Source organism: Conger conger, chromosome 13, assembly GCF_963514075.1.
Source record: "Conger conger chromosome 13, fConCon1.1, whole genome shotgun sequence".
NCBI classification, from domain to species: domain Eukaryota; kingdom Metazoa; phylum Chordata; class Actinopteri; order Anguilliformes; family Congridae; genus Conger; species Conger conger.
This window is the reverse complement of record NC_083772.1, coordinates 14,485,546-14,510,933: the sequence shown is the minus strand read 5'-3', so window position 1 is coordinate 14,510,933 and position 25,388 is coordinate 14,485,546. Positions and strand designations below refer to the sequence as shown.

General features: G+C 45.9%; 3 protein-coding genes across 9 annotated transcripts in view; all 3 read right to left on the bottom strand.

The window, feature by feature from the left end:
* Positions 1-12,607, bottom strand: part of rinl (Ras and Rab interactor-like) — a 17,919-nt gene extending 5,312 nt beyond the window's left edge. Inside the window, exons 1-9 of one of the 5 annotated variants that reach the window (XM_061218412.1) lie at positions 12,359-12,607; positions 9,007-9,138; positions 8,038-8,200; positions 3,625-3,733; positions 3,161-3,233; positions 2,888-2,976; positions 2,395-2,477; positions 2,033-2,300; positions 523-1,173 (exon numbers count right to left, since the gene is read on the bottom strand). In XM_061218412.1, coding sequence (XP_061074396.1) covers positions 523-1,173; positions 2,033-2,300; positions 2,395-2,477; positions 2,888-2,976; positions 3,161-3,233; positions 3,625-3,733; positions 8,038-8,200; positions 9,007-9,044 — 1,474 coding nt within the window. In that variant the 5' untranslated portion in view covers positions 9,045-9,138; positions 12,359-12,607. Of the gene's footprint in view, positions 1-522; positions 1,174-2,032; positions 2,301-2,394; positions 2,478-2,887; positions 2,977-3,160; positions 3,234-3,624; positions 3,734-8,037; positions 8,201-9,006; positions 9,745-12,358 lie in introns of those variants that run through there. The other 4 variants (XM_061218414.1, XM_061218411.1, XM_061218413.1 and 1 more) reach the window with 4 other exon arrangements.
* A 1,537-nt stretch (positions 12,608-14,144) lies between these two features.
* Positions 14,145-21,161, bottom strand: sirt2 (sirtuin 2 (silent mating type information regulation 2, homolog) 2 (S. cerevisiae)). 2 transcript variants are annotated; one of them, XM_061217085.1, is made up of 17 exons: positions 21,115-21,161; positions 20,788-20,827; positions 20,004-20,050; positions 19,642-19,702; positions 19,134-19,244; positions 18,541-18,582; positions 18,167-18,273; positions 17,964-18,020; positions 17,670-17,738; positions 17,351-17,480; positions 16,901-16,960; positions 16,419-16,474; positions 16,021-16,097; positions 15,852-15,903; positions 15,529-15,596; positions 15,116-15,182; positions 14,145-15,019 (listed from the first exon to the last, which is right to left on the bottom strand). In XM_061217085.1, coding segments are annotated over exons 4-17 (1,029 nt in total). In that variant the 5' UTR covers positions 19,643-19,702; positions 20,004-20,050; positions 20,788-20,827; positions 21,115-21,161; the 3' UTR covers positions 14,145-14,887. The 2 variants fall into 2 exon arrangements, with proteins under 2 accessions (XP_061073069.1, XP_061073068.1); XM_061217084.1 differs by lacking the exons at positions 20,788-20,827; positions 21,115-21,161 and adding an exon at positions 20,438-20,656.
* Positions 21,162-21,616: 455 nt separating this feature from the next.
* dmac2 (distal membrane arm assembly component 2) lies at positions 21,617-25,030 on the bottom strand. 2 transcript variants are annotated; one of them, XM_061217742.1, is made up of 6 exons: positions 24,934-25,030; positions 24,082-24,275; positions 23,871-23,951; positions 23,448-23,587; positions 22,710-22,872; positions 21,617-22,619 (listed from the first exon to the last, which is right to left on the bottom strand). In XM_061217742.1, the coding sequence occupies exons 1-6, from the start codon at positions 24,949-24,951 to the stop codon at positions 22,394-22,396; spliced, it is 822 nt and encodes a 273-aa protein (XP_061073726.1). In that variant the 5' UTR covers positions 24,952-25,030; the 3' UTR covers positions 21,617-22,393. The 2 variants fall into 2 exon arrangements, with proteins under 2 accessions (XP_061073726.1, XP_061073727.1); XM_061217743.1 differs by lacking the exon at positions 24,934-25,030 and adding an exon at positions 24,800-24,920.
* Between the last annotated feature and the right edge of the window lie 358 nt (positions 25,031-25,388).

Genomic DNA, 25,388 nt, shown 5'->3' with positions numbered 1-25,388 from the left:
CATACAGGTGAGCACTTTATTAGGTATTTATTAGATGTATCTTTTAGACTTATTGGTCTTGGCGGCCTGTAGCATAGTGGTTAAGGTACATGACTGGGACCTGCAAGGTCGGTGGTTCTAATCCCGGTGTAGCCACAATAAGATCCGCACGGCCATTGGGCCCTTGAGCAAGGCCCTTAGCCCTGCATTGCTCCAGGGGAGGATTGTCTCCTGCTTAGTCTAATCAACTGTACATTGTTCTGGATACGAGCATCTGCCAAATGCCATTAATGTAATGTAATGCCGGCATGCTTTTATGCATTCAGTTGCTGCCACGTGATTGGCTGATTAAATATTTACATTAACAAGCTGGTGTACAGGTCAAGCTAATAAAGCGCACACTGCGTTTTTGCTGTGCTGAAACCTACACTACAAGGGACACTACAATAAAACAACATATTCTTTCAAAATATTTCCACCCCAACATGTTTTTGTCCTCCATGACGCTGGGTCTCAGGGGGAGCCCCCGGCAGCAGCACTCACCCAGCTCCCAGTCGGACACGTCCCCCATGCCGTCGACGAGGACCTGGATCTCAGGGCAGTCGAACAGCGCCTCCCGCAGGCCGGTGAGGGCGTTGCGCACCTCCTGCAGCATGTCGGCGGCGGTGGGGTGCGCGCGGGCGTGGCCGCGCAGCGTGAGCTCCAGGAAGCCCCGCAGCGCCTCGGGGAACGCCCCGCTCCGCCTCTCGCTCAGCTCCTGCACGCGCTTCTGCAGCCGCTTCTGCGGCGACAGCAGCCCGCCGAAGGCCTGCCCCACGGCCGACAGACGGTTCTTCATCTTGTCGGCGAGCACCAGCGTGAGGCGGTGGTGCGCGTGGTGCTGGTGGGCGGGGCTGCCGCCGCCCTCAGGCTCCTCCTCCAGGCTGCTGACGGACAGGGAGTCCAGCTCCAGGCTGGGGGGGTGGGTCACGGAGGGCGGCGGGGAGAGCCACACCCCTTCCTCGATCCAGGACACGCGGTGCGGCGACTGAGGGCCCAGCCCGTCGCTGAAGCGCCTGGCCTCCCCGGCCGGGGCCCCTTGGCTCTGCCTCCTGAACGATTCGCAGCCGGTGGGCTGGCTGGCCCTCCGGAGCACCACCCTATCGGGGACGGAGGGAGACGCGGGGGGCGGGACAGTGGGCGACTCTGAGGGCGCTGAGGGGAGGGAGAGAGAGAGAGAGCGAGAGGGAGAGAGAGAGGGAGGGAGAGAGAGGGAGAGAGAGGGAGGGAGAGAGAGGGAGAGGGAGAGAGAGAGGGAGGTTACACTCATATAACAACGCACTGTGCTGAGGAAGAACGTTTTGGATTAAATGTTGTTCAAATAATGTCACCATGTTGCAGACTGAACTCGGCACTAACTGTTTTGTCTACCAAACCAAAATGTCTCATTCAGTCCCGTACAGTGGCGTAGTGACAGGGTGCTGGCACACGGGATTGTGAGCACAGTGAGATTGGTTCAGCAGCAGCATAACTCAAAGAACGACTTACATATACACATGTATATAGCATTACTTAGTGACACAAAATACATATGCTCATTGTCACACATGCAGAATTATTATTGACAGCTTATGTCCAGCTAAATTTCATAGGAAATATGTGGCGTTATGTCACTCGCGCACAACTGTGATAATGTGCATCATTACATGCTTCATAACATCGTGTCAGCTGTGTGCTGTTATACTTATGGTTTTTCCAATTGTTATTGCCCTTTTTTAAGACATTGTGGATACCCATTCAGACAATATTGAACTAGTTTGTTGAAAGCAGTGTTACAGTAAGTATTAAGGAGAATGATGCACTATGGTGTTGAAGTTTGACAGGACTATGCACCCACTAGGAAGAGTAGCACTTCCGTACTCCCATGCTATTCATCGCGATTGTAGACTTCAGTATAGGTCATGTCACAGTGACCCTATTTTGAAGTGGGATGGAGCATTAATTCTGCCCAATAGAATATTGGACAGAATGTAAAAACATCATATTTTAAAAAACTATGTGAAAAGAGAGTTACCAGTTTTACTTGGAACATCTGTACGCATGTCAGGGGGCTCGTGGTCCAATGAGGGGCCTCTCATGCTACGTAACCCCGCCCCTCCCCACGGTCTGGTGGTGCTTAGCCGCCTCTCCCGCTTCTGATTGGCTGTTTGGCCGGACTGGGGTCGCTTGTGATTGGCTGTCTGGCCGGACTGGGGGCTGGGCGTGGGCCTCAGCCAGGCGTCTCCGTGCTCGTGGAGGTAGAGCGGGTTGACCACGCACAGCGCCCCGTTGGCTGAGGTCACCTGTCAGCGTCCCAAAGCGAACGCAAGGGTTAACACCGGAGGAAGATGGCCGCCTGCAACTACAACAGAGAACAGCGTACTGCAGCCCGTGTACCTGGATGGAGCACATGGTGATTCCCATGGATCTCATGGACACATCATCAAGCTTTTGGCCAGGAGAGGGGCACAGCCAGAACTCTGACAAACAGACAGATGGACAGGGAGAGAGGGAGAGAGTGAGAGATGGGAAGAGTGAGAGATAAGTACACACTGCAGTAATGCAGGCGAAATGAGAACAAACAACTGAGATAAATATTTACATTGGTATGAGAGAGAATACAGTGAGGCAAGATCACCGTACTTCCCCAAAATAAAATAGGTCTGCCGATAATTCAAGATGCTCTTAGACATAGACCGTCATTTCTTCTGGTAAGAGGAGGGGATGTGGGGATTTGGCAGCACAATATATTGCCACTTGCCAGAAACTGAGAGACAGTGAATAACAAATGACACCAATAAGCAAAATAATAGTATTTAATTATAGTTCGTTGCTAATTGTATGTGATGTAGATGTAGAATTTGATTAATGGGGTGAGAAAGAAACTTACTGGGGCCCAGGTGAGACAGGTTCTGGCCTGGCTCCTCTGTGATGCCGTACAAACAGGGGGGAAGGAACAGACAGAGGGGCAACACGTCCCTGGAGGTGGGGCAAAATGACACATTAAAACCCTGCCAAAAAGCAGCCTATACATTTTACCGCTGGTGGGAATACACTCACATATACACAGGTCTGAATGCTAAGACACAGAAAGAGAGAGCAGAAGGATAAAGGCTCTCCACTCCAAAAGAAACAAAGGCAGATCACGACAACTCTCACTCACCTGCACAGACTGTAGAAGGCCACCAGCTGAACCAGGTCAGAGAAACCCAGGTGAGACTCAGGAAGGTGGAACACTGGTACAGAGAGATAGAGGTACGAGCAGAATTTACTGAGTATTACTTAGCAATCAAGGGCTCTTGTTCAATATAGAGGCTCAAAATTCACAAATGTCTTCCCTGCCAATAAAGTACTTATTCTATACTATAATACTATATATAGATATAACTAGGCATAATAAATAGGCTAATCAACAAACCTAGTCAATCAGATATTGTGAAAATGATAATAAAACCTGTTGTATGATGCACATTATCACAGATAATAAAACAAACGGTGCATGTTGTATATACTGTATGTGGGTGCATGTGTGTGTGTGGATATGCATGTTCAGTATTCTTGCTTGTGGGTGCCTGTTCTTGCACAAGAATTTCAGAGGGTGACCGATTGCTTGTTGGGAGTGTTCACCTTCACCAGTGCATCGGATGGGGAAATCTCTCACTGCCTGGACATTGCCCCCTACAGACAGACAGAGTAACTGCGGCCGGGAGGCCGAGTCACTCAGCACCAGGAAACTCTGCACGGAGGGAGAGAGGCGCACAGGTTGGGACGTTAGAAATAGAAATGAGTCAGCGGTTTTTCCATACACGTCTCTGGAACAGGTGACTACCGAAATAAGAGAAGGAAGAGGGGGGGGGGGGGGCGCTGTCGTTATGGGAAACCCGAGACTAACACTGCACCCACAAACCCAGGTTCACCGACGCACCGCGCACAGTCATTCTGTCCTGCTGCACACCTACTGACCTCATTTCCGATCAGAGTTTTAACTGACAGGTTATGAGATGAGGAACACGGGTGGAAAACACCAGAAGTTAGATGTCAATCGCCATCAAAAGAAAGAAACAACGGCGAAGAAGAGATTAGTGATAGCATTTTGCAGTGAAGTAAACAGTGAATATTTAACATACTTCTCACCCCATTTCTCTCTTGCTTTCACATGCCCATGTAAACAGAATCACCCACACAGTCACAAACACATACACACGCACACATGCACACATAAACACACACAAAGACACACACAGTCACACACATGTATGCAGGCACATATACACAAACATACACACACACTCACACACATACACAGCACACACACATACATACATACATACATACACACAGTCACACACACACAGGCAGGCACGCACACACACAGACACAAACACAAAGAAACAAATAAATACACACACACACACACACACACACACACACACACACATACCACAGACTCAAACAGAGGTTACAGGAAGTCAGGGCTATAAGTGAGAGCAGAATGAGAACAAACCAAAATAGAGCTTAGGGTAGGTAACACCATAAGAAACCCTTCGAAGTTCACTGCAAGTCAAACGAGAGAGGCTACCTGGTGGACAGAAGACCCTTTTCTTGCGCTGTGTTGGTTCAGATGAAAACATTTATGACTGTACTGATCTCCATAATGCAAGTGCAATTGCTATTCAGTCTGTCTGGAGACGCTTCTGCTTTGCAATGCAAACCTAATGTGGAATGCAAACCTAATGTGGTAATCTCAGTTCCCTTGGCATTCAGATGGAGACAGGTTGTTTTTTTTTTTAAGCATCCATACTCTATTCTGTGTTGCCCAATACATTCAGCAGAGATGAATCACCTTGCAGACGATTGGCCATTGCAAATAGGGGTGGGAATTGGACATGGAAATTGGACATTAAACAAACAAATTCAAAAATAGATATTAATCATTTGTGGTTCCGCTTAATAATTAATGTTCTTATATACAGAATTATAGAGGACCTTTAGGACTAAGGTTTTTGGAGGTTTCAGGAAATACATCTGGTAATGAAGCTCCAAACTACTTAACCCACACAGACATTATTAAAGTGTACTTCTCAAAGTATTTCATCAAAACCTACGGCAAACTGAATGTAATGCTACTCTGGTACAGTGTAAACACCCAACTCACCATTTATATGCTTGCAGACTACACTAAGGCCAGCTCTTTACTGAGCTGAATGCCACACACCCCTGTTAAGTCCTGCCAGTTCTACTCTTTGCTCTCCAGCAGGTTGATGGCATGATTGTCTGTCTCGTGTGTTCTGCTTTCTCCCTGGCAGTCTAGCTTTCCCACCTCCACCCTCTCTTCCTCCTTTCTCAATTCAATTCAGTGCTTTATCAGCATGGGATACAAAGAATAGCATGCAAGTCATATACCATGTTATTTATTGAGCTCTCTCCTATAAGCACACACACACACACACACACACACACACACATATATATATACTATGCATGCTTGCACGCATGCACACATACAAGCATTCATACACATACATTATCTCCCCCTCTCATTCTCACACACACTTATCTCTCTCTCCCTCTCTCTCTCCCTCTCTCTCTCATTCTCACACACACTTATCTCTCTCTCCCTCTCTCTCTCTCTCCCCTCTCATTCTCACACACACTTATCTCTCTCTCCCTCTCTCTCTCCCTCTCTCATTCTCACACACACTTATCTCTCTCTCCCTCTCTCTCTCTCTCCCCTCTCATTCTCACACACACTTATCTCTCTCCCTCTCTCTCTCCCTCTCTCATTCTCACAAACACTTATCTCTCTCCCTCTCTCTCTCCCTCTCTCATTCTCACACACACTTATCTCTCTCTCGCTCTCTCTCTCTCTCTCCGTCTCTCGCTTGCTTGCTGCAACACTGCATGACCTGACAAACTGCCATTGCCCAGAGGGAAGCAAACAGCCAAACAGATGTGACAGAGATAACTGGAACTTCCACATTCAGCCGCCTGTTTTGGCCGCCTAACAACACCTCTCACACAGGTAAATCTGGCAGTCTGAACATCAGAAACAAGTGACAGCAGAGGTACATTTCTCTTCCTCAATGAACGCAGTTCAATGAGTATGTTTTTCAAGCAAAAAAGGTAGAAATTAATTATATACTGCTGACTAGGGGTACGATTTGATGCATTTATAGGGTATCATCCCAGCTACAAGTTGTACCTTCTTAGGCACTTTTTGTACCTTTATTTCTGAGAGTGTACCACAGACAAACCTGGCACCCAATGTCCTTGACACAGGCAAACCTGGCCACCAACAATGTAACAATGGTAACCAACATCCCTTGCACAGGCACACCTGGCATCAAACATCCCTTGCACAGGCAAACCTGGTAACCAACATCCCTTGCACAGGCAAACCTGGCATCAAACATCCCTTGCACAGGCAAACCTGGCATCAAACATCCCTTGCACAGGCAAACCTGGCATCCAATGTCCTACACACAGGCAAACCTGGCATCCTGGAGCACGGCACTGTGTCCCCCTGAAACAGCGCCAATCCTGCCGCGCCTGTCACCCACCTGAAGACGAGGACACAGGGCCTCCGCTGACGCACAGCATGCTGGGACATGCCTGCCAGACGTATCACAACTCCCAATAATGAATCTGCCCCTGCCGTCCCACAATGCCCCTGTCACAGCATTTACGTGACATCAGGCAGTGATGATGACCTTTATGTCTGTGATGGATAATGGATTACACTAACACCTACAAGCTGCATTTCAGCACCTGTTGACCCAATTTCAGCTGTCTGGAATAAAGAGTTTCATGAGGGTGACCATATATTGCATTTTTTTTAAATGGACAGGACAGGAGATTGTGAACCTAATACGAGGCTATTTGTTTGAATATTATATTACATTAATGGCATTTTGGCTGAGGCTCTTATCCAGAGCAATGTACAGTTGATTAGACTCAGCAGGAGACAATCCTCCCCTGGAGCAATGCAGGGTTAAGGGCCTTGCTCAAAGGCCCAACGGCTACGCAGATCTTATTGTGGCTACACCGGGGATCGAACCACCGACCTTGCGTGTCCCAGTCATGCACCTTAACCACTACACTACAGGCCGCCCAAATATACTGTATGGGGCCTATTAAACAAGCAAAACTGAACTGGATATTTTCAGTAATGATAAAATCTTGCCAGACGGATATTTATGGTTCCAGAAAAGAAGAACTGCCTGGGTAGAGGACATCTGGTCAGCCTAGTTTAGTATCAAAGAAGCAATTTCTGAGAAGCATGCAAATTATCCAGGAAGGGGCATACTCATAGTTACACACACTCCACAGCATTAGGAAATGGTAACCTTGTAACCCAAAGATCTGCATTCTGCAAACTTCTGCATTCCTTCAGGCACGCTCCTTGGATATGCTTTTTTTTTGGGCCTTAAATCATCCACCGCAAGGTGTGTGTGAATGAAATAAACACGCAGGAAATTTCATCACAGCTCCAATTGTTCTGAAGTTCTAAATTATTGCCCTAATACCTCTCATAATGTCACTACCTAATTTGTGAAGAACAACAAACTTTTGTATAATTTGCTTTGTTCTCCACCCTTCCCCATGCTGGTGGATGACAGGAGATGCCATGTCACCTCATTGTTATGCCACAGAGAAACAGGAAGTAATGGCTGACCAATTAAGAGTTTCAAAAAGACTGAGAGACACACAGTGAAATAAAAAAGCCAGTACACTTCCAGTTGTACGACGTACAGTTGATTAGACTAAGCAGGAGACAGTCCTCCCAGTCCTTTACCTTAACCACTACACTACAGGCCGCCCCCAAAACTCCTTCTGCAGTGATCTCACTAACCCCCCTTACTGAGTCCTCCCCCTGCTCTCAGTGTGGCGAGTCCTTAATGCGGCTCACGCAGGACCGGGACTCGAACCCCGGTCCTCTGTGTGCAACCGCAACGAACCGACGCCTGCAGCAAGGTCCGTTACTTTAGCCGTGCACCACCGCAGCACTGACCAATGAACACAGTGATATGAGAGGCTCACCCCAGGCGGGCGTCCCCAAAGTGCGGTGAAGGCCCCGTCTCGGTCCCAGGGGCCCCCAGGGGCCCAGGCTGCTCGGCAGAGTTGCAGGCGGTCCAGCAGAGTGAGGGGCCCTCCTGGTACGACAGTTCTCCCGTTTGCCAGTTCACCGGGAGGCCTAGCACACCTGCAGACACGGACACAGAACAACCCTGCTGATTTAGGGCAGGATATGGCTCCCTGCACAAGCAGCATCTCCCATTGTGCACTTCCTGCTTGGAGTCCTGCTTGATTCCGAACGAAGATTCCAAATCTCGAAAAAATAACTTAAGCACTTTAACCTTTTAAAGGGCAGGAGTGGTTTTAAATATTTTGAGAACTTTATTAGGTATTTATTAGACTTATGTTTTATACTCATTGGTGTTCTGCTGCTGTAGCCGATCCACTTAGAGGTTTGTTCAGAGATGCTCTGCTGCATACCACTGTTGTAATTTGTGGTTATTTGCATTACTGTCACCTTCTTGTCAGCTTTGACCAGGCTGGCCCTTCTCCTCTGACCTCTCTCATTAACATTTCCTGCAGAACTGCTGCTCACTGGAGGTTTTTTGTTTTTCGGACCATTCTTGGCGAACTCGGTTGTGCATGAAAATCCCAGGAGATTAGCAGTTTCTGAGATGACAAACCACCCTGTCTGGCACCAACAATCAGTCCACAGTCAAAGGTACTTAAGGACATGAATAATAGTTCTTGTATTGACTGCCGGCACGGCCAAAGCAAGGCCTCTTGGCAGTGTCTCTCTGTATGCCTTTCCGTTGAGGCACTGATAGAAGGAGGGGAAGAATAGAAGAAGGTGTGGTAATAACCTCCCTTCTCAAGCAAAAGCCGTCCGACACTATTAATCGAATGACAGGGGAAATTATCAATGTAGTCACACACACAGAACAGACATTGTCATAATATGAATGTTAAGCATAAATACAGACTTATTCTCACCCATCAGAGGCCTCTTCCTGGTCCTCCCAGCCCCTCATTGGCCCTGGCTCAGTGGACCGACGTTGCTGGGCTCAGTGACTACAGCCAGGCTGCTCAAAATGGCACCGCCTCTCCATTGAAATCTGCAGGCTGCTGCGAGAGGCAGACGGGGTGACCGTGAGAGACGCAAGGAAAGTAGAACTGAGCACATGGGTGCAAGCGCTTGTGATGATGTCACCACTTCCTGCTTCATTCACCACCCCCCCCGCCCTTCCCCCAAACCACGAGCATCACCACCCATGCAACCAACCCGCTTCCCTCTGTCTTTTCTGTCAGTAGTCCCACTCTCCTCTCTCTGTATCTCTCTCTCTCTGTACTGTCATTTCATATTTGTGTTTCTTCATCTCAAGTCTGAATGCTTTGAAAAAAAACAACACCTAGCACTGCATATAACACAGTCTTTGCAATCAAAAGCAAATGGCAAGTGGATCTTCAGTGGGTATGACACAAACCAGTAAAACAGAACGTTCCCCCACAACACAGGAACTGCCCCAGCACCAGTGTACAAAAGGCACATTCAGCCTACACTGCTTACAGTTATAGGCCTGGAACTGGAACTGGTTTTGGTTCCCTCTCCGTATTACCTTACCGTAATTGTAAACAGCTTTGTGTTTCCCCCCTCTTGAAAGCTGTGAGGCATGAAGAGATAAAGGACACCTGTTCCATCATCCGTCTTGCTGATCTTGATCTCGTTAAATTGTACTGTATGTCCGGGTGCCAGTGGGGGAGTGTTCTCGTGTGTTTGGAGGAAACAAAAACAGGATCGCATTCTGGGACCTATGGAGGTCCCCGGTAGGTCAGGGTACGAATGGTTCCTGAAGCGTTGTGTGTGACAGAAAAGAGGCGGAGGAGAAGACTCTGTGAAAACAGTGACACCTGCGGCTTTCGGTGAAGTCCCTGTGGAAGGGTGGAACCTGAAGGTGCGAAAACCACATTCCTATGGGGCACCGGCGTAAAGGTACACCTGTGTGAAGGTCCATACAATGAGCAGATACACAGGGGCCAATCAAATGCCGTCTGCAGGCTTGCCAATGTCCAACACTCTTTTTGTTTGTGTGAGACACTCCCTTAGTGGTAAGCAGCACGTGCCTGCCAGGATAGTTTGAATTGAGAAAATTAATTAAATATTCTCCTAGATTCCCTTAGATGCATTTCCCCTTCCAAGCCTGAGGTAACAGAAATAAGTAACTTATGGTATGCATTTGATTTTACACTTTTTTTTTTTCAACAATCTAAATTACACCTTGGATGAATCCAAGTAATTTACAAGCACAAAAAACTAACCAATACAGAAATGCATGAGCAGAGTTGACCAGCCAGCCGGTCCTGAGGCTCACTGCATGAACATCCACTCAAACCAACCAGAGTCTGGATGACAATACTCAACCATGCACAATCCAAAAACACAACAAGAGGACTACTGCACACCCTAATAAAACCCAACTGTCCCACCGGCACGGGATGAGTCTCAGCTCTTACTATATTATACTATGTTGAAACCAGCAATACAAGAGAAATACAACAACAATAATAATAATAATCATAATAATATATTTTTACGCTTATGTTATGTCAATTTCAAATAATTACACTATTTTTCTGGAGGATATTGTGAAACAGACACAACGTGAACTTGAATTGTGTCAGACCGCGTAGACCACATGCTGTCAGTGAGCAGCGAGAAGAGCACTGGGCCTGTCAGCCAATCTTCACCGAGCACAGCCTGACCACGGACATCGCGTGACTCTGCCTGACTCCAACTGACTCCGCCTAACTGTGACTAGGGTTGCTCACTGGGAACCGGGATCCCGAGATTCAATCCCCTGAGTTCCGGGAACGAGAAACGAGCCCCTTTTTATTTATTTTATTTTGTTTTTTAATTTTTTTTGTGTGTGCTGGAAATAGAACGATGTTGCATTAATAGTAGCCTAAACTAAGAATACATACTCAATATATTGTGTGAAATGTAGCCTATTATCTTCTTGTGTAGATAGGCAGGCATCACGCGCACAGTATCTACACAACCCGGTCATTGTGGTAAATCTCGGAGATCAGCTTTTTTGTAGGCCCTCCAGGGCTATGCTGCTGAAGACGGCAATTGGCCTATTCGAGCGACTCTTCGTTGACTGTGACACACCATAATCTGATTCCCAACATGGGTTCCTAAGTATGAGAATGACCTACAGAAAATGCTTTCAAAGGAGTTTGCTCTATTCGAGACTAAAAAAGAACCGCTCTACTCTGCTCTTGGGACAATGGAGCCCACGTCTGTCGAAGCCAAAAAAAAGAGCCTTCTCAATTTGCTGAGCGACTGCTCAATTAATGCCCTTTCCTTCTTGAAGTCGCACTTCATGAAAATAAAAGAAAGAAAAGTTGGAAAGTCATCTTAGAGAGTGTTCTTCGATCTCATTTAGAGTTACAGTCAGCTATTTGACACAGTAAGCACAAGGAATTAATCGCCACCACTGTTTCTATTATTTTTCTATCGTTTCTATTGTTCAACTATTATTGCAGCTATGTAAATAACATGTTTGTTTTTTCTGCAGAATTTGAACTAAATGAACCTTTGTTACAGAAAAACATTTTATGTAAAATATCATAAGCACAGCGATGCGAGGTCTCGTTTTTTTTCTTTTCTTCTTGAATTTGAACTGAATTGCTACATGTTCGTAGCAATAAAACATTTGATGTGATAAAATGGCATTGTTGTGTTCTACGTATTTGTCTATATTGCCCTAGTAGCATTAAAGTAGTATTGAAAGGCACTTCCGGTTTCTACGCGAATCTCTGGATTTCCCGGGAAGGGGGCGCCATTAAAAGCGGTCCGATTCTGGGATTTGAGCTACCCAAGCTGCGACTGACCCCGAATGACACGACTCTGTCAGCATCTGAGCTGAGCGTCATACAGAAATGTAATTTTAAAGGAAATATTCTTAAATATATGTCAAAATGTCTCAAATTCAGTTCCTTCAACTGAAGGATGGTGAAAAAATGAAAAAAGATGAAGAAATAAGGTTTGCTGCACTACACAGCGGTAGGCAGGTACAGTGCAATTGGAGGTACAACGCATGACGTAGCCTTCATAAACATTTTGATCACCTTTTCCTGTAATTAACTTATTTCCAGATATTCCGGTTACCCATGATAACAGTTAATTAGACTTACATGGTCATACATAAATCAGCTTTGTAATAATAATATAAGCAGCTCCTGTTTGGCAGAAACAAATGTATCTTTGTAATGCTGAAATGCAGACTGTGCTGAAAGAAGAGAAGGAGAAAAATAATCACAGAGCAGACACTCCAATACTCACATTTGAAGCTTCATATGCTACTGCTTTGCCAGATCTTCAGGTTTGTGTTCTTTATATTTCTGAGATCGGATTTTTTCATCACACCCCTCCTCTCTTGCAACGCTCCGCTAACACTCAACAATTTTCTCTCTTCCCCTCCCTCTTTCACAACGTCTTCCTCGTCGAACGTGTACGAGCACTGTTCTGCAGAAAGCTGACAGCAATACCACTGCCTAATTTTGTACAGTCATTCACTGTTCTGTTTCTGTCTCGAATATGTTCCCTTCCACTTCAGACCGTACTTTTGTATTTTGTGCGTTCTCTGCCCCGACCCCTCCCCCTTGATGAATGTGGTTCACCTCAGATCTACATGCACAGAAAACTGAACAGCAGCAACTCATATTTCATAAATTTAGACAGGGCCTCAAGTTCATATTTTATGGGTGACATTTCCAAAATATACCCAGATAAGGTCTATCTGCAAGCACGCATACACTTTTTTTTAAGCTCTCCTCATGAAAGTGCACTCTTCTTGGCTCAAATTAAGTGCACACTCCTCAGCCCTTTAATGGCTTTGCCCACAAGGCCTTTACAGCACTTGACGTGTAGAGCAAGGTGTTCTTGGTCCTTAGTGGATTATTCTTCCTAAAAAGAGCACCAGAGTTGCCTGTTCAGCAGCCCGACCACCACTACAGCCAGGGAGCACCAGAGAAAAGGGATTCTGGGATGAACAGTTCCCGGGAGAGCCATGGCTGAATGTGAGAGAATGCAGAAACAAAACTCATCAAAGTCAAAGCATGACGGCTGTTGGAAGAGCATTGGAGGAACTGTGTACTGTGTCTACGTCTACTCAGGACACAGTGCCGGATGTGAGCATTTCTAATACTGTGCCTTTGCCCACTCCCCAATTCAGGTTTGGTGGCCGTACCCCTGGACAGTTTCTGCCAATCACAGGAGGGCCTATTGCGAATGAAATCTGTGGGTACGAGAAAAGCCAGAATAACTGTACAATGACTAGGCTCATCAGGTACAGATCAGGTTCTAATTCTGTATCTTTGAGATCACAAAACGCTCACAAACGATTCAGGGTCTATCAGTGCTTTTGACGACAGGACAGATACATACATGTGGAAGAAGTGGTGAAGAGACACTACCCAGTGAAAATGAAGCACAGGGAGGGGTGTATGCACATGTTCGCCTGTGTGTGGGTGTGTCAGATTGTTTATGAATTGTAAATCGCTCTTGATGTGCTGCCAGGGAAGTAGGTGTGTGTGTTTGGGTGCAAGAACAGTAGAAGTACCTTTTGTTCCTTTTCAGATATCCTGTGAAGGTATAGACACACACACACACACACGTTCTTGGGCCTCTTTTGAGTTGAAAATGCAGTGAGGCAGGAAACTATCATTCACCACAAACGAACGGATCATTCCCAGTCAGGGGTGAGCATTACCTGAACCTGCATCTCCACTCAGACAGAAACTGAGCCATACCATAAAGTGGAAGCAAGCAGCAGGAAATGCCAGTTATCCACGTCTATGCACACAAAGTCAAAATCATCGAGGCCAATTTTCTGCAGTTTACACAACTTCCAGGCCACGCAACACCCACTTCTGTCTCAATACAGACACAGAGACAGGAAACCTTGTTACCAATGACCAATTAAGTGGAGTGGCTTTTGGCTTGGGAGACATTAGGAGAAACGATAGTGTGTTACAGTACCAGACAGGTTATGCTCGCTTTGAAGCCTGCGGGTGTGCAGCTGTTGCAAGATGAAACAAAAAAAAACTAAAAAACAACACCTCTAATCTTTAGATCATGGAACTTGGTTTATTTTCACCTCACTGTTACTCGCCCTCACATGATAGTTTCACCCAGATTGTGCATTGTCTCCACCTTGAGGCTACAAGGTGTACTGTCATGCAAAGCTCTACAGCCAATTCAATTTTGCATCCATTATACAGATATAGAAACCATATTAGCCAATATTAACATATAAATAAAACCAGACAGAAGGTGTCGATAATATGAGTAAATATTATTTGAAAGGGAAATTATCTTAAATCATTCATAAAAAATCTTGAAATCCCTACAGTATATAATATTAGTAGCCATAGCTGAAAAATGAGTACTAGAAAGAGACGTCCACTCCATCAGTATTTATCACTGTTCACCTACAAGCTCGCTCCTCTTGTAAATGATGGAGAACAAACCAGCACAGTTGCTCTTGCCAGTATCCAATTCCCTATGTCACTTCCTCTTCCAGTCAAGACTGACCCAATTAAGTTAGCAGACTCGAGTGGCCTTAGTGTGCAAATCTCTGGCTTGTCTTTCTCCCCCACATAGGCCTCGTTGTCCCTGGATGCTGTAGAGTATATTGCTTGTTGGTTGAGGCGCTAGAGGAACCACAGTGGACAGAGGGAGGAAGAAGAAGACAGGATGTACAAACTGAAACAGAATTCAAAGTGCAGTCTTATTCGCATCGCACTGCTGCCTGAGACAGGCCTGGGACTGGCTGAGCGTCGTTTGTGACCTGAGCCGTCCATTCATTGGCTACTCGGCCTTGTCACTCGTTCCCGCTTCAGTCCCAGCACTCTGGTTGGCTGGCTTGGCTTTGTCTTTGTCTTTCTTGTCTTTGCTGTCGATCAGATCGTGCTCCCGTTTCACCAACTCCTCCAGCTCCGCCTGAGAATGAAAGTGAGAAGATTCAAAACAATTCAACAGCCAGAGCTCCTCTGACACTGAATGATAATGTGTATCCCTCTGTCGGTCTGTCCTTACCTTCCAGCCCAGCAGGTCAGCGAGGGCCAAACAGCCTTCATCACAGGTGCTCAGGTACGCAACATCCCTGATAGACAATAACCATAACCATCATCCTCCTCATCACCACCAATGCAATCATTTATAGTCACGCATCCACAGAATCTGCCCAAACACTGGTGTGCATGTGGTTCAGTGGAATAAGTAATGAGGTTGGCTTCCGTAAATCTGTGGGTCTGTAGACCTGTGGGTCTGTAGCTGTGTGGGTCTGTAGATCTGAGGGTCTGTAGCTGTTGGGGTTAGTAGATCTGTGGGTCTGTAGATCTGTGGGTCTGTAGCCACGTGGGACTGTAGCCACGTGGGACTGTAGCCACGTGGGACTGTAGCCACGTGGGACTGTAGCCGTGTGGGTCTGTAAGGTCTGGCTCTCTCACCTGTAGGCTTTCGCTGAGTCAAAGTCCATGCCCCCTCCAAAACCCAACATCCCCATCAGGGCATCTGACTAATAGGGAGAAGTATGGGGAAAGAGAGGGAAGAACATTCAATAAACCATAAAAAAACTATTTCCCCAATTTCCAAACTGGAATACACTACAGTGGCGCCCCAAAACACACACACACACACACACACACACACACACACACACACACACACACACACACACACACACACACACACACACACACACCGTTACTAAGTGCGAAATGTAACACAAGTTAAATGTTCAGCTGAGAGGAAGAGTGACATGGACGATTACCTGCCCGGTCTTCTCCATGTTAATGAGTAGTCTGGGAGTGCTTTTAGGGACTCTGTGAACAAACAGACCAGTTCAGAAAGACAGACAGGCAGACGGACAGACAGACGGACTCTGTGAAGAAACAGACCAGTTCAGAGAGAGAGACGGACACAGAGACGAAGGGACTCACCGGCTGACCAGAGAAGCGAAGGGCTGGACCTGCAGGGACGTCCCCATGATGATGAGGAGGTCACAGCGAGGGAAGTCCTGCAGGAGAGAAAGGGAGGAGAGAAAGAGAGGGAGGGGAGAGACACAGAGAGAGGCAGAGAAAGAAAGGGGAGAGAGGGAGAAAGGGGAGGGAAAGAAACAGACAGGGGAAAGATGGAGAGGTATAGAGAGAGGGAGGGGGAGAGACAGGCAGAGAGAAAGAAAGGGGGAGAAAGAAACAGAGACAGGGGAAAGATGGAGAGAGGGATAGAGAGAGGGAGGGGGAGAGGGGGAGGACATACACACTGTGTGTAACACTGACACACTAATATTCATTACGCCAAGACATACGTTCAGAATACGACACACACCCTCTCTCACCATCTTCATCGAGGTGAAGAACCGGGCTGGCAGATTCTCACCGAAAAACACAATGTCTGATGAGAGAGGGAGAGAGAGGGGGGAGAGAGGGGGGGAGAGAGAGAGAGAGAGAGAGAGAGAGAGGGGGGGGGTGAGTAAATTTTTATTTTCAGACATCTGGCATAGAAAATGGGAGAACATTCTGGAATGGGGAAATAAATAATAGGAATTCTGGGCAAGGCCTTAAAGAAATGACTCTCCACAGGAACAGCACCATATGGAGCTATGATTTATGCAGCCGAATCAATGAAATTAATTTAATCTAAATTCTAGGGTTGCATTGAGACGAGGGAGGTATTTCTTTCACATGGAAAGAAATAACACTGAAGAAACGAAGAGAGAGGCTAAAGGAGGGGGACGGAGGACAGGGTGGACAGAGGAGGTAGGAGGACAGAGGACAGGGTGGACACGAGACACAGGGGGGCGGAGGGGCGCAAACTCACCAGGCTTGACCAGGCTGCTGCACTTGTCACACTTGGGAATCTCGTCTGAGAAGATCTTCTCTGTGGACAGCGAGTTACCACTATGGTCAGGACTCCGACAAATGAACAATGCACAGAAAGCAATGCGACAGGAAGTGCAACAGGAAATAATGCAACAGGAAGTGCAACCGAAAGTAATGCAACAGGAAGTGCAGCAGGCATTTAACAGACTCATCCAGTGCTTACTTATCCATAGTGACTTAAACATCTTTACATGCAATCCACTGATTCGGCCGGATTCATACCAAAGCCAAACAGGGCAAGCACCTTCCTATGGGGTACGACGGCAGTGCCAAGGGTCCCAGCTGGGACTTAAACCAGTGAACTGTCTGCAAGCAGCCATGCGGACAGACCTCCTGGCCTGGGCCGCCGGTGCTTGCATTATGAGCTGGTATCCGCCGGGCCCCTCACCTTTCATCCAGTCCATGCTGTACTCCTGGCGGCAGAGGAAGCGGACGCAGTGGGAGGTGTAGAAGGTTCCGTGGGCCTCGATCAGGTCGTCTCCATGGACGCCGGCCACGCGCTCCAGGGTATCGATGTTCTGCGCCGCCAATCAGAGTGCACAGGCTCACCTTCTAACCAAGGGCTGGCTGGACAGCCCAAACACCGCAGGCGTGACTAAAGTTGGGATCGGGTGCAGCCGGAAACGGCTACGTGGCTTTTGTCGGCGGGCCGCTGGGCCGAGCGAGCAGCCGATTGGTCGGGCGGGTGGACGGGCGGGTGGACTGACCTGTGAGTAGCAGCGTCGGAGCAGACCCTTGTCCTTCAGCATCCTGATGAAGTAGTGACATACTGTGGGCTGGAGACACACACATTGACATGCTGTAAAAAACCAAATGTCCAGTCAACCACGTCAAAACAAGGACTAATACAATGACAACAGGCCTGAACACACCAGCGACACTGCATGGCCACACACACACACACACACACACACACACACACACACACACACACACACCACACACACACACACACACACACACACACACACACACACACACACACACAGAGTCGTCTCTACCTTGAACTGCCCAGGGTACAGCTCCCTGGCCAGGGCAAAGAAAGGTTCCGGATGTTTCTGTGAGAAAGAGGGAGAGAGAGGCGGAGGGAGGGACAGAAAGACAGACGGAAAGTGATGAGCAGAACAGAGAGAGGGTAACCATGTAATAAGAGTATGTCACATGACACGAGCGGGCAGTGAAGCACCCATTAGTGGAAACAGACCTTAAAGTAGTCGACCTGAAAGATGGCCTCTGGGTAAGGCAGGTTGTACTTCTGCAGGTTGGCATACAGCCCGGTGCCAGGCGAGCGGAAGTCAGGGATCCCAGCCGCTACAGGGGGAAGGTGCAGCTCATCCATTATTGATATAATACATTTTATTACTTACTACTGTATTTCATGTTTTAGTAGATACAGCCAGTTATCAGCACAATGCACTTAAACTTACTTGCTTGCTTGGCTTTCAAATGGGCATTATGACAAAGACTATCAGAGGGAGATTTTGTTTATTGGAGAACTAGAGAGGAGGAGAAGAGAAGTGGAAAGGGAGTATCATTCCTATTGCTCTGTGCACGCTGTATGAAAAGAGAGAAGCTCACATGTGGATATCCCTGCTCCCACCATGCAGATGATGTTTTTACCTGAGAGAGAGACAGAGAGAGACAGAGACAGAGAGAGAGAGAGAGGGAGGGAGGGAGGGAGAGAGGGAGGGAGAGACAGAGATCACAATCTTTTCCAGTCATGGACAGACACACTGGTGTGATGACGCGGGTGCATTTTGGTGCAGTGTGCTCATGACGCAGAGCCTGGCGGTTTGTTGCACAGAGGCTGTGGGTTTCAGGTAATGCAAGGCCTGGCGCTGTGCATTCTGGGATTGCGTTGCAGCACAGTGTAACTCTACTCCTAGCATGTGGCACAGAGGACCATCAACATGAACCCTTCCACATGTGCTGCTGCAGCTTATGTTGCCATTCAGTTGGAGACCAAGGCTAAAGGTAGCCCTGCATGCTCATGCTTAGTGTTACGGAGAGAGGTTCATACACTTGTAACCTCCACCCCAAACGCATCCCAGTAAGTGCCCTAACATCATGTCACTAGAATTAAAAGTTACCATAATTATCACTTAAAGAGACAGTACAGTACCTCAGAAATGGAGTGTTACAAAGTTGAAGCTGTGGGAGTTGTGACTCACATTTGCCGCTCTGTATGTAACGGGCCACGCCTTCCAAAGTGAGCTCATTCAGAACCTTCTCAGTGGAACCTAGGCCCAGAGTCTGGGTGAAGAGGTTGCGCAGAAAATCCACTGGGAGAAAAAAAGAAGAAAAAAAAAGAAGGGAAAGTTACCACCACTGTTTTTGACACAATAAGTCACTTCAGCCCAGCCCGTTCCTTTATACACAGATCTCACTGCAGCTACAAAGCTGTGGTCAAAATCCAATACAAAACTGAAGCTGTGTGAATAATCTGCCAGCCAAAGAAACCAAAACCAGACCCTGACATGGCAAAAACACAAAACAAACAAAAAACAATATTCTTTATTTAGCCAAAGGAAAAATGAGCCCTTATAATAAACTAGTCACTAATAATGACATATGTAGCCATTTCGATGCAATAACCACACCTGCACGTTATCATTATCATTTTTGGGGGGGGGGGGGGTTGTATGTCACAGAGTTGAGACAATTTGGGCTGTCACTCACTCTCCGCTTCCCCGGTCGCACCACCTTCGCCTTCGTCACTGCTATCGTCCGATTCCTCCTCCTATTAATTGTTTCAGAAGCATAAAGCGGCAGTTGTTTCGATATTAGGGTTTGGTAAATGGTAGCTAATGTGATCGATCATATTAATTCGCAAAGACATATCAGCAGCGGGAGTCAAAGTCAATACATTACCAACAATGCCATTTAAGGACTTTGGTCAACCACTCTGCAGTAAAAAATGGTGTCTCACCTTACGGGTAGGATACCAACAAACAAATCTGATCAATCAATCAATAAATCGCTAGGTTATGCAGTCTCTGGTCTAGCTAACGTATACGTCCGTTGCATAGCCTGAGCTATACCTCGGGATCAGGGGTGTTGATCTCCTCTTCCTTTTTATCAGACGATTCTGAAGAAGAAAATGCATCTAGCGTTAATTAATCGGTCCAATGTCAGATAACTAACTATCGCAACGTTACATACTATCTAACTTAGCTGACGTTATTCGTATGAAAATCACATTATACGAAATAAATAAAAGCACATTTAGCTTAATTATAGATAAAGTGACAGAAAACTAGACCTAGCCAACGTCATAGAACTATAACGTTAGTATTCCATCAAGTAGCTATTTATAGAGCTCATTTACTGGCAGCTAATATAGTCAAACGTTATACAGGCTAACTTGTGTCTAGTTAGCGAGCTAGCTTCTTCACTGACGGGTTTGCAGAAAACAGGCACTTGAGTAGCTAGTCAGCATACCTAAATAGTGAATGATAATAAACGTTTCGGTTACCTGGTACATCAGACATCTATTCGTCTCCTTTTTGCCACCAAACCAGCAGTTTTAAGGTAAATGTATATCGACTGCAGTTCACTGTTGTTTTCGGTGCAAATGTAGCTAGCTACTGATTAAAAAACTGTGTATGTTTGGTTTGTTTTCGTCCGCCACGAATTGCTTCCGTTAAGCTGTCACAACAAAATTCATCCGGGTAGGAAACAGAATGAAGCACTGCCAACGTACAACGCATCGAATCATTTTAAGAAATTGAACTGGCGTAATAATCACAACTACATTTAAAGGTCGAATAAAGGTATGTAAAGGTTCGGTGTATATACGTATATATGTTCAAACGTTAAACGCACCTACAAATAGCTGTATGTGAATCTGACTCCATGCATCTCTCTGAAACGGAAAATGCACATGTGATTAGATGTATATTGCAAAATACTAATGGAAATGGCTTGATCTGCAGTTACAAAAAGAAGTACAAAAAGAACACTTACCATACTGCATAAATACTGCATGACACAGACAGATTAGTAAACAGCGCTAATTTTAACATATATTCAAGTGTTTTACACTAGTATTTTATTTTATATTCAGACTTAGCAGTAGGAATGGTCAATAACTGTACTTATGTCATCAGAAATAGCTACTCTAAGGGGTCTGGACTGTAAAGATTGAATTACCTGTCTGTTCAGACGAAATACCTCATCTCCCTCGCTTTCTCTGGCCGTTGTTCCTTGTGACACCGCTGGGAGCAATCAACACGCTCAGTCTCACCCTCAGAGGATTATGGGGTTTAGACATTAGTCTGTTAACAAGATTTCACACCCGTTTCAGAATCCAACCGTAAGCACTCAGGTCTCTTCATTTCTTTTGTCATTCTATTGTCAACTTGTCAATTATTTATATATATATATATATATATATATATATATATATATATATATATATATATATAGAGCAACCAAATACTTTTCTAGTATCACTTGTACTCTTACATTATGTTTAGCAATTTAAATGGATAGTTCACCAGTTTGAGTATTTAAAAAATACATATAATATAGAAATATAATAATTCAGTTTTACGGCATGGCTTTAAAATCTAGAAAGTGAACTCGCCCTACTTAGGCCCACACAGCTTTTGTCTGAGTAACAGCCAGTTAACACTGCAACAGGTAAAGTAAGTCAGTTAATAAATTATTTTATTTCCATTTTTTACAGTATCACATCATCAATAACAACCAAAATCTCAAATATACTGTACATACTTAGACATTCAAACTTTTCCCAATAATAAAAAGGCCTGAATCAAGATTAATAAAATAAAATAAAAAATAAAAAAAACATTTCAAGCAGCCAGACAGGCTCAAGATTTTTGGCAGACGCTCTTATCCAGAGCTACGTACAGTTGATTAGACTAAGCAGGAGACAATCCTCCTCTGGAGCAATGCAGGGTTAAGGGCCTTGCTCAAGGGCCCAATGGCTGTGCGGATCTTATTGTGGCTACACCGGGATTAGAACCACCAACCTTGCGTGTCCCAGTCATTTACCGTAACCACTACGCTACAGGCCGCCCTGTTCACACACACACAAAGTTACTTTTGGAAATTTGACCACCATTTTATTTATTACTGTACATAGGCTTCATATGACATTACTTTACCAATCGGTCAAGCAGAGCTTCCATTGCTAACATTTTTACAAAATATGTACAGGCAGATGGTGCAGACGGATAGGTTACAGTTTATATCTATACTGTAGCTGTGGCCATGGCTTTGCATAAAATTGAATCCACAGTGCTTTAAGTTCCAAACCCTTCTCCTGTCTGTCAAAGCCATTGTGAGGATTGACTTTGTGTTTGTAGGTGTATACATGTGTGTGCGTGTGTGTGTGTGTGTTTAGGTCACTGCATTAGGGTTTGCCTGTGGAGACTGTATGTGTGTGTGTGTGTGTGTGTTTAGGTCACTGTGTCAAGGTTTGTCTGTGGGGACCCTGTGTGTGTGTGTGGTCCTCAGTGAGCTGGGTTGTCTCAGTCTGTGTGTCTGTATGCGTGTCTGTCTCAGCCAGGCCCTGTGTGTACTCCACTCCGCTGATGTGACAGTGAGGCAGCACTTCCTCCAGCAGCATTCGCACCAGCCCTGGGCTCTGCAGCTGGGGGAGGGACGACAGGTCCAGCCTCCTTAGCTTTCTATTGGGCAGACAGAGGGGGAGGAGTCAGAGGAAGCGAGTGAATCGCCAAAACCACAGTCAAGCTGAGAGGGGTGGAACTGTGGGATACCTGAGGTTATGCAGGGAGGCCAGCCCCCCCACGGTTATCCGTGGACAGTGGGACAGGTCCAGCTCCTCCAGGCTGTCCCTGAACATGTGCAGGCGGGACAGGAACCAGTCGTCCACCTGGGGACAGCCACGCAGCGAGAGGGAACGCAGCCCCCGCTGATTTGCTGGGAACAGGGACGGAGGGAGAGGGGGAGTTGGAATATTGGGGGATTTTTTCCCCCCAGTGGGTACATTTTTTATTAGCCTGATCACGCAATCTCAATGAACATCACTGCTAAATGAAATACTAAACTATGTGTTGCGAATTCACTTCAAGAATCCAGTGCTTTTATCATACACAGTTTGGCGCTACACACTGACCTGACCAAATGTAATCATACCCTCCATTAAATAATACTCCCCCTTCTCAGCCTTCCACTTCAGCTGATGTGCAAAATGGGTGCTGTGTATCACCAATATGGGCCTTACACACTTGTGGTTGTTGAGGTGAGTTCTTGTTCCACTATGTAATATTTGAAGCCCCATATAGGTTGGCTGCTTTGAGGCAAAAATGGATCGCATCTGGTCATAGATAGGTGTACCTAATATACCTAATAAAGTGGTGACTGGATGTGTGTATGAGTGCGTTTGTCCACACACACACACACACACACACACACACACACACACACACACACACACACACAAGCCATTATTTTTATTATAATGAAAAATATACATGTAAAAAGTGTAGCAGTACCTATGTTGTTCAACCCTGAATAATTAATTACTGTTCCACTCAGGTCCACCTCCTCAACCGGGACATCTGGGAAATTCAGAAAATCCCAGCTGAACTTTCCTCTGTGGTTGGTCCGGAACCAATCTGACTGCCCAGCAAACCTGGCCAGACGGACAAAGAAGACATGAGACCCACAAACAGACAGCGCCTGCTGACCAATACAGGGAAGTAACAGCATGCACCAACTGATACCAAATACAAAGACTCAGAGAGACAGTTGAGTTGCGATGGACACACGTATGTACATATACATTCGTACGGTGACAGCATGATGCACAGAAGCCATGCCATTATCTGATAGCGGCCTGCAAAAATACCGTCCCATTGTCTGGCAGAGTAAACAGACACCATCCATTCCAATTCCAGATGTCAAGGACTGCATACCTGAAACCGCCCTTCATGCTCAGAATGTAGTACGCGGCAGCGATGTTGTCCCCATAACGACCTTGTGTGTAGCCATAGTAACTGCAGTGAAAACAGGAAGGACGGACATTTTGAAAATGATGACGCTCGTGACACAGACTATCGCTGCTTGCAGCTAAGATGTTAGTTGAAGATTTTTGCAGATAGTATTATTCAGAGGCTGTCACCGTACACATTCTTACGCCTCAGAATCCAGTTCTTTAGCCGGGAACTCCAGAAAACCATCTGCTCCACATCATGGAACCGCTGACACAGGAAGAGAACAAGCTTAGAGTTCAGCTTGGGTGGCCCTGACGGTGCAGGAGCTGTACTCAGGCTACGGCAGCCAGCGGTGAGACATGTGCATATGCAGCCCCGTGGCTTTATCTGAATCCAGAGAAAAAAGAAAAAATAATGAGCAAAATATGAATCATTTCGGTTTAGAACCAAACTGAAGAATAAACCAGGAAAAACAGAACAACTTAAAAACAAATATTCACTCATGACTTCCCGTAGCATAATTCAATGCTGGCTCGCTGTCTAATGCTTGTACTCCAAACTAATCACAACTAGCTATAATGTCAATAGTAATATCTTAAGCGCTATTACAACCTGTGGTCACGGACCAAGATTTAGTTAGCGACTTGCGGGGATAAAGACTTCGTCTCAGGGTCATGTAATGACAAGTGACCTGTTAGATTGTGTTTCTCAGTTGTCGATTACCATACTGGCAAACTGTCTGCAGCAGTGCCGTCACGTTACGAGGTCAAAGCACAACATCCCACGTCTAAACCCCGATGGATACCGGAATTTAAATAACCTTAATGATAAACAGCTAACGATATCTAAATAAGATTACAGTTATAGAGATTACCATGACACCACGATTGCAACGATGAAAAACCACACACCCGATATTAACAGCTTGCATACGACAATACATAACGTTACGTTTATCGGTTTCCCTTTCTCCAACTTCAGTGACAGAAACGTACGGTAAATTGAACAATATTCTATAATGTCCGTTACAGAAGGATAAACTTACCAGCAGGGATAGAGCCATGTTGGATGAAACCACATGACTTCTACAGGACGAAATTGCAGACAAACCTAACGAATAATTTCTTCGCGATTTCTTCTTCTTTGTCTTCAAAGCTATATACTGCCACCTGTAGGCTGAGATTGTAAGATCGCACATAGGCAGTGGAAACATTGTAACAGGACATGTTTCCCCTATATTTTAAAATACATTTCCTACTACACATGAACATTGTTAATTACTTTGACGTTTATTGGGAGTCTTGGTTACAACTGGACCCATTATCAACACACCCTTTAAACTGGTCTATTTTAATTTACCAATAGCCTTGAAGATAGTATTTTTTATATTTATATTCCCGGACATTTTCTAAACTAAAAAAATCCATAAATGCGCTCGCTGATTTCTATTTGTACATATTAGAACCGTTCCTAGTTCACCACTAGAGGGCACTAAAGGAC

Coding starts and splice junctions, on each gene's coding strand:
- sirt2 (XM_061217084.1), bottom strand. Junction 17,481..17,669: donor TCCGACGCTGCTACTCACAG/GTCAGTCCACCC, acceptor TTGGCGGCGCAG/AACATCGATACCCTGGAGCG. Junction 15,183..15,528: donor GACTCAGCGAAAGCCTACAG/GTGAGAGAGCCA, acceptor ATTGTCTATCAG/GGATGTTGCGTACCTGAGCA.
- dmac2 (XM_061217742.1), bottom strand. Junction 23,952..24,081: donor ATTCTGAGGCGTAAGAATGT/GTACGGTGACAG, acceptor TTTTCACTGCAG/TTACTATGGCTACACACAAG. Junction 22,873..23,447: donor TTCAGGGTTGAACAACATAG/GTACTGCTACAC, acceptor CCCTGTTCCCAG/CAAATCAGCGGGGGCTGCGT.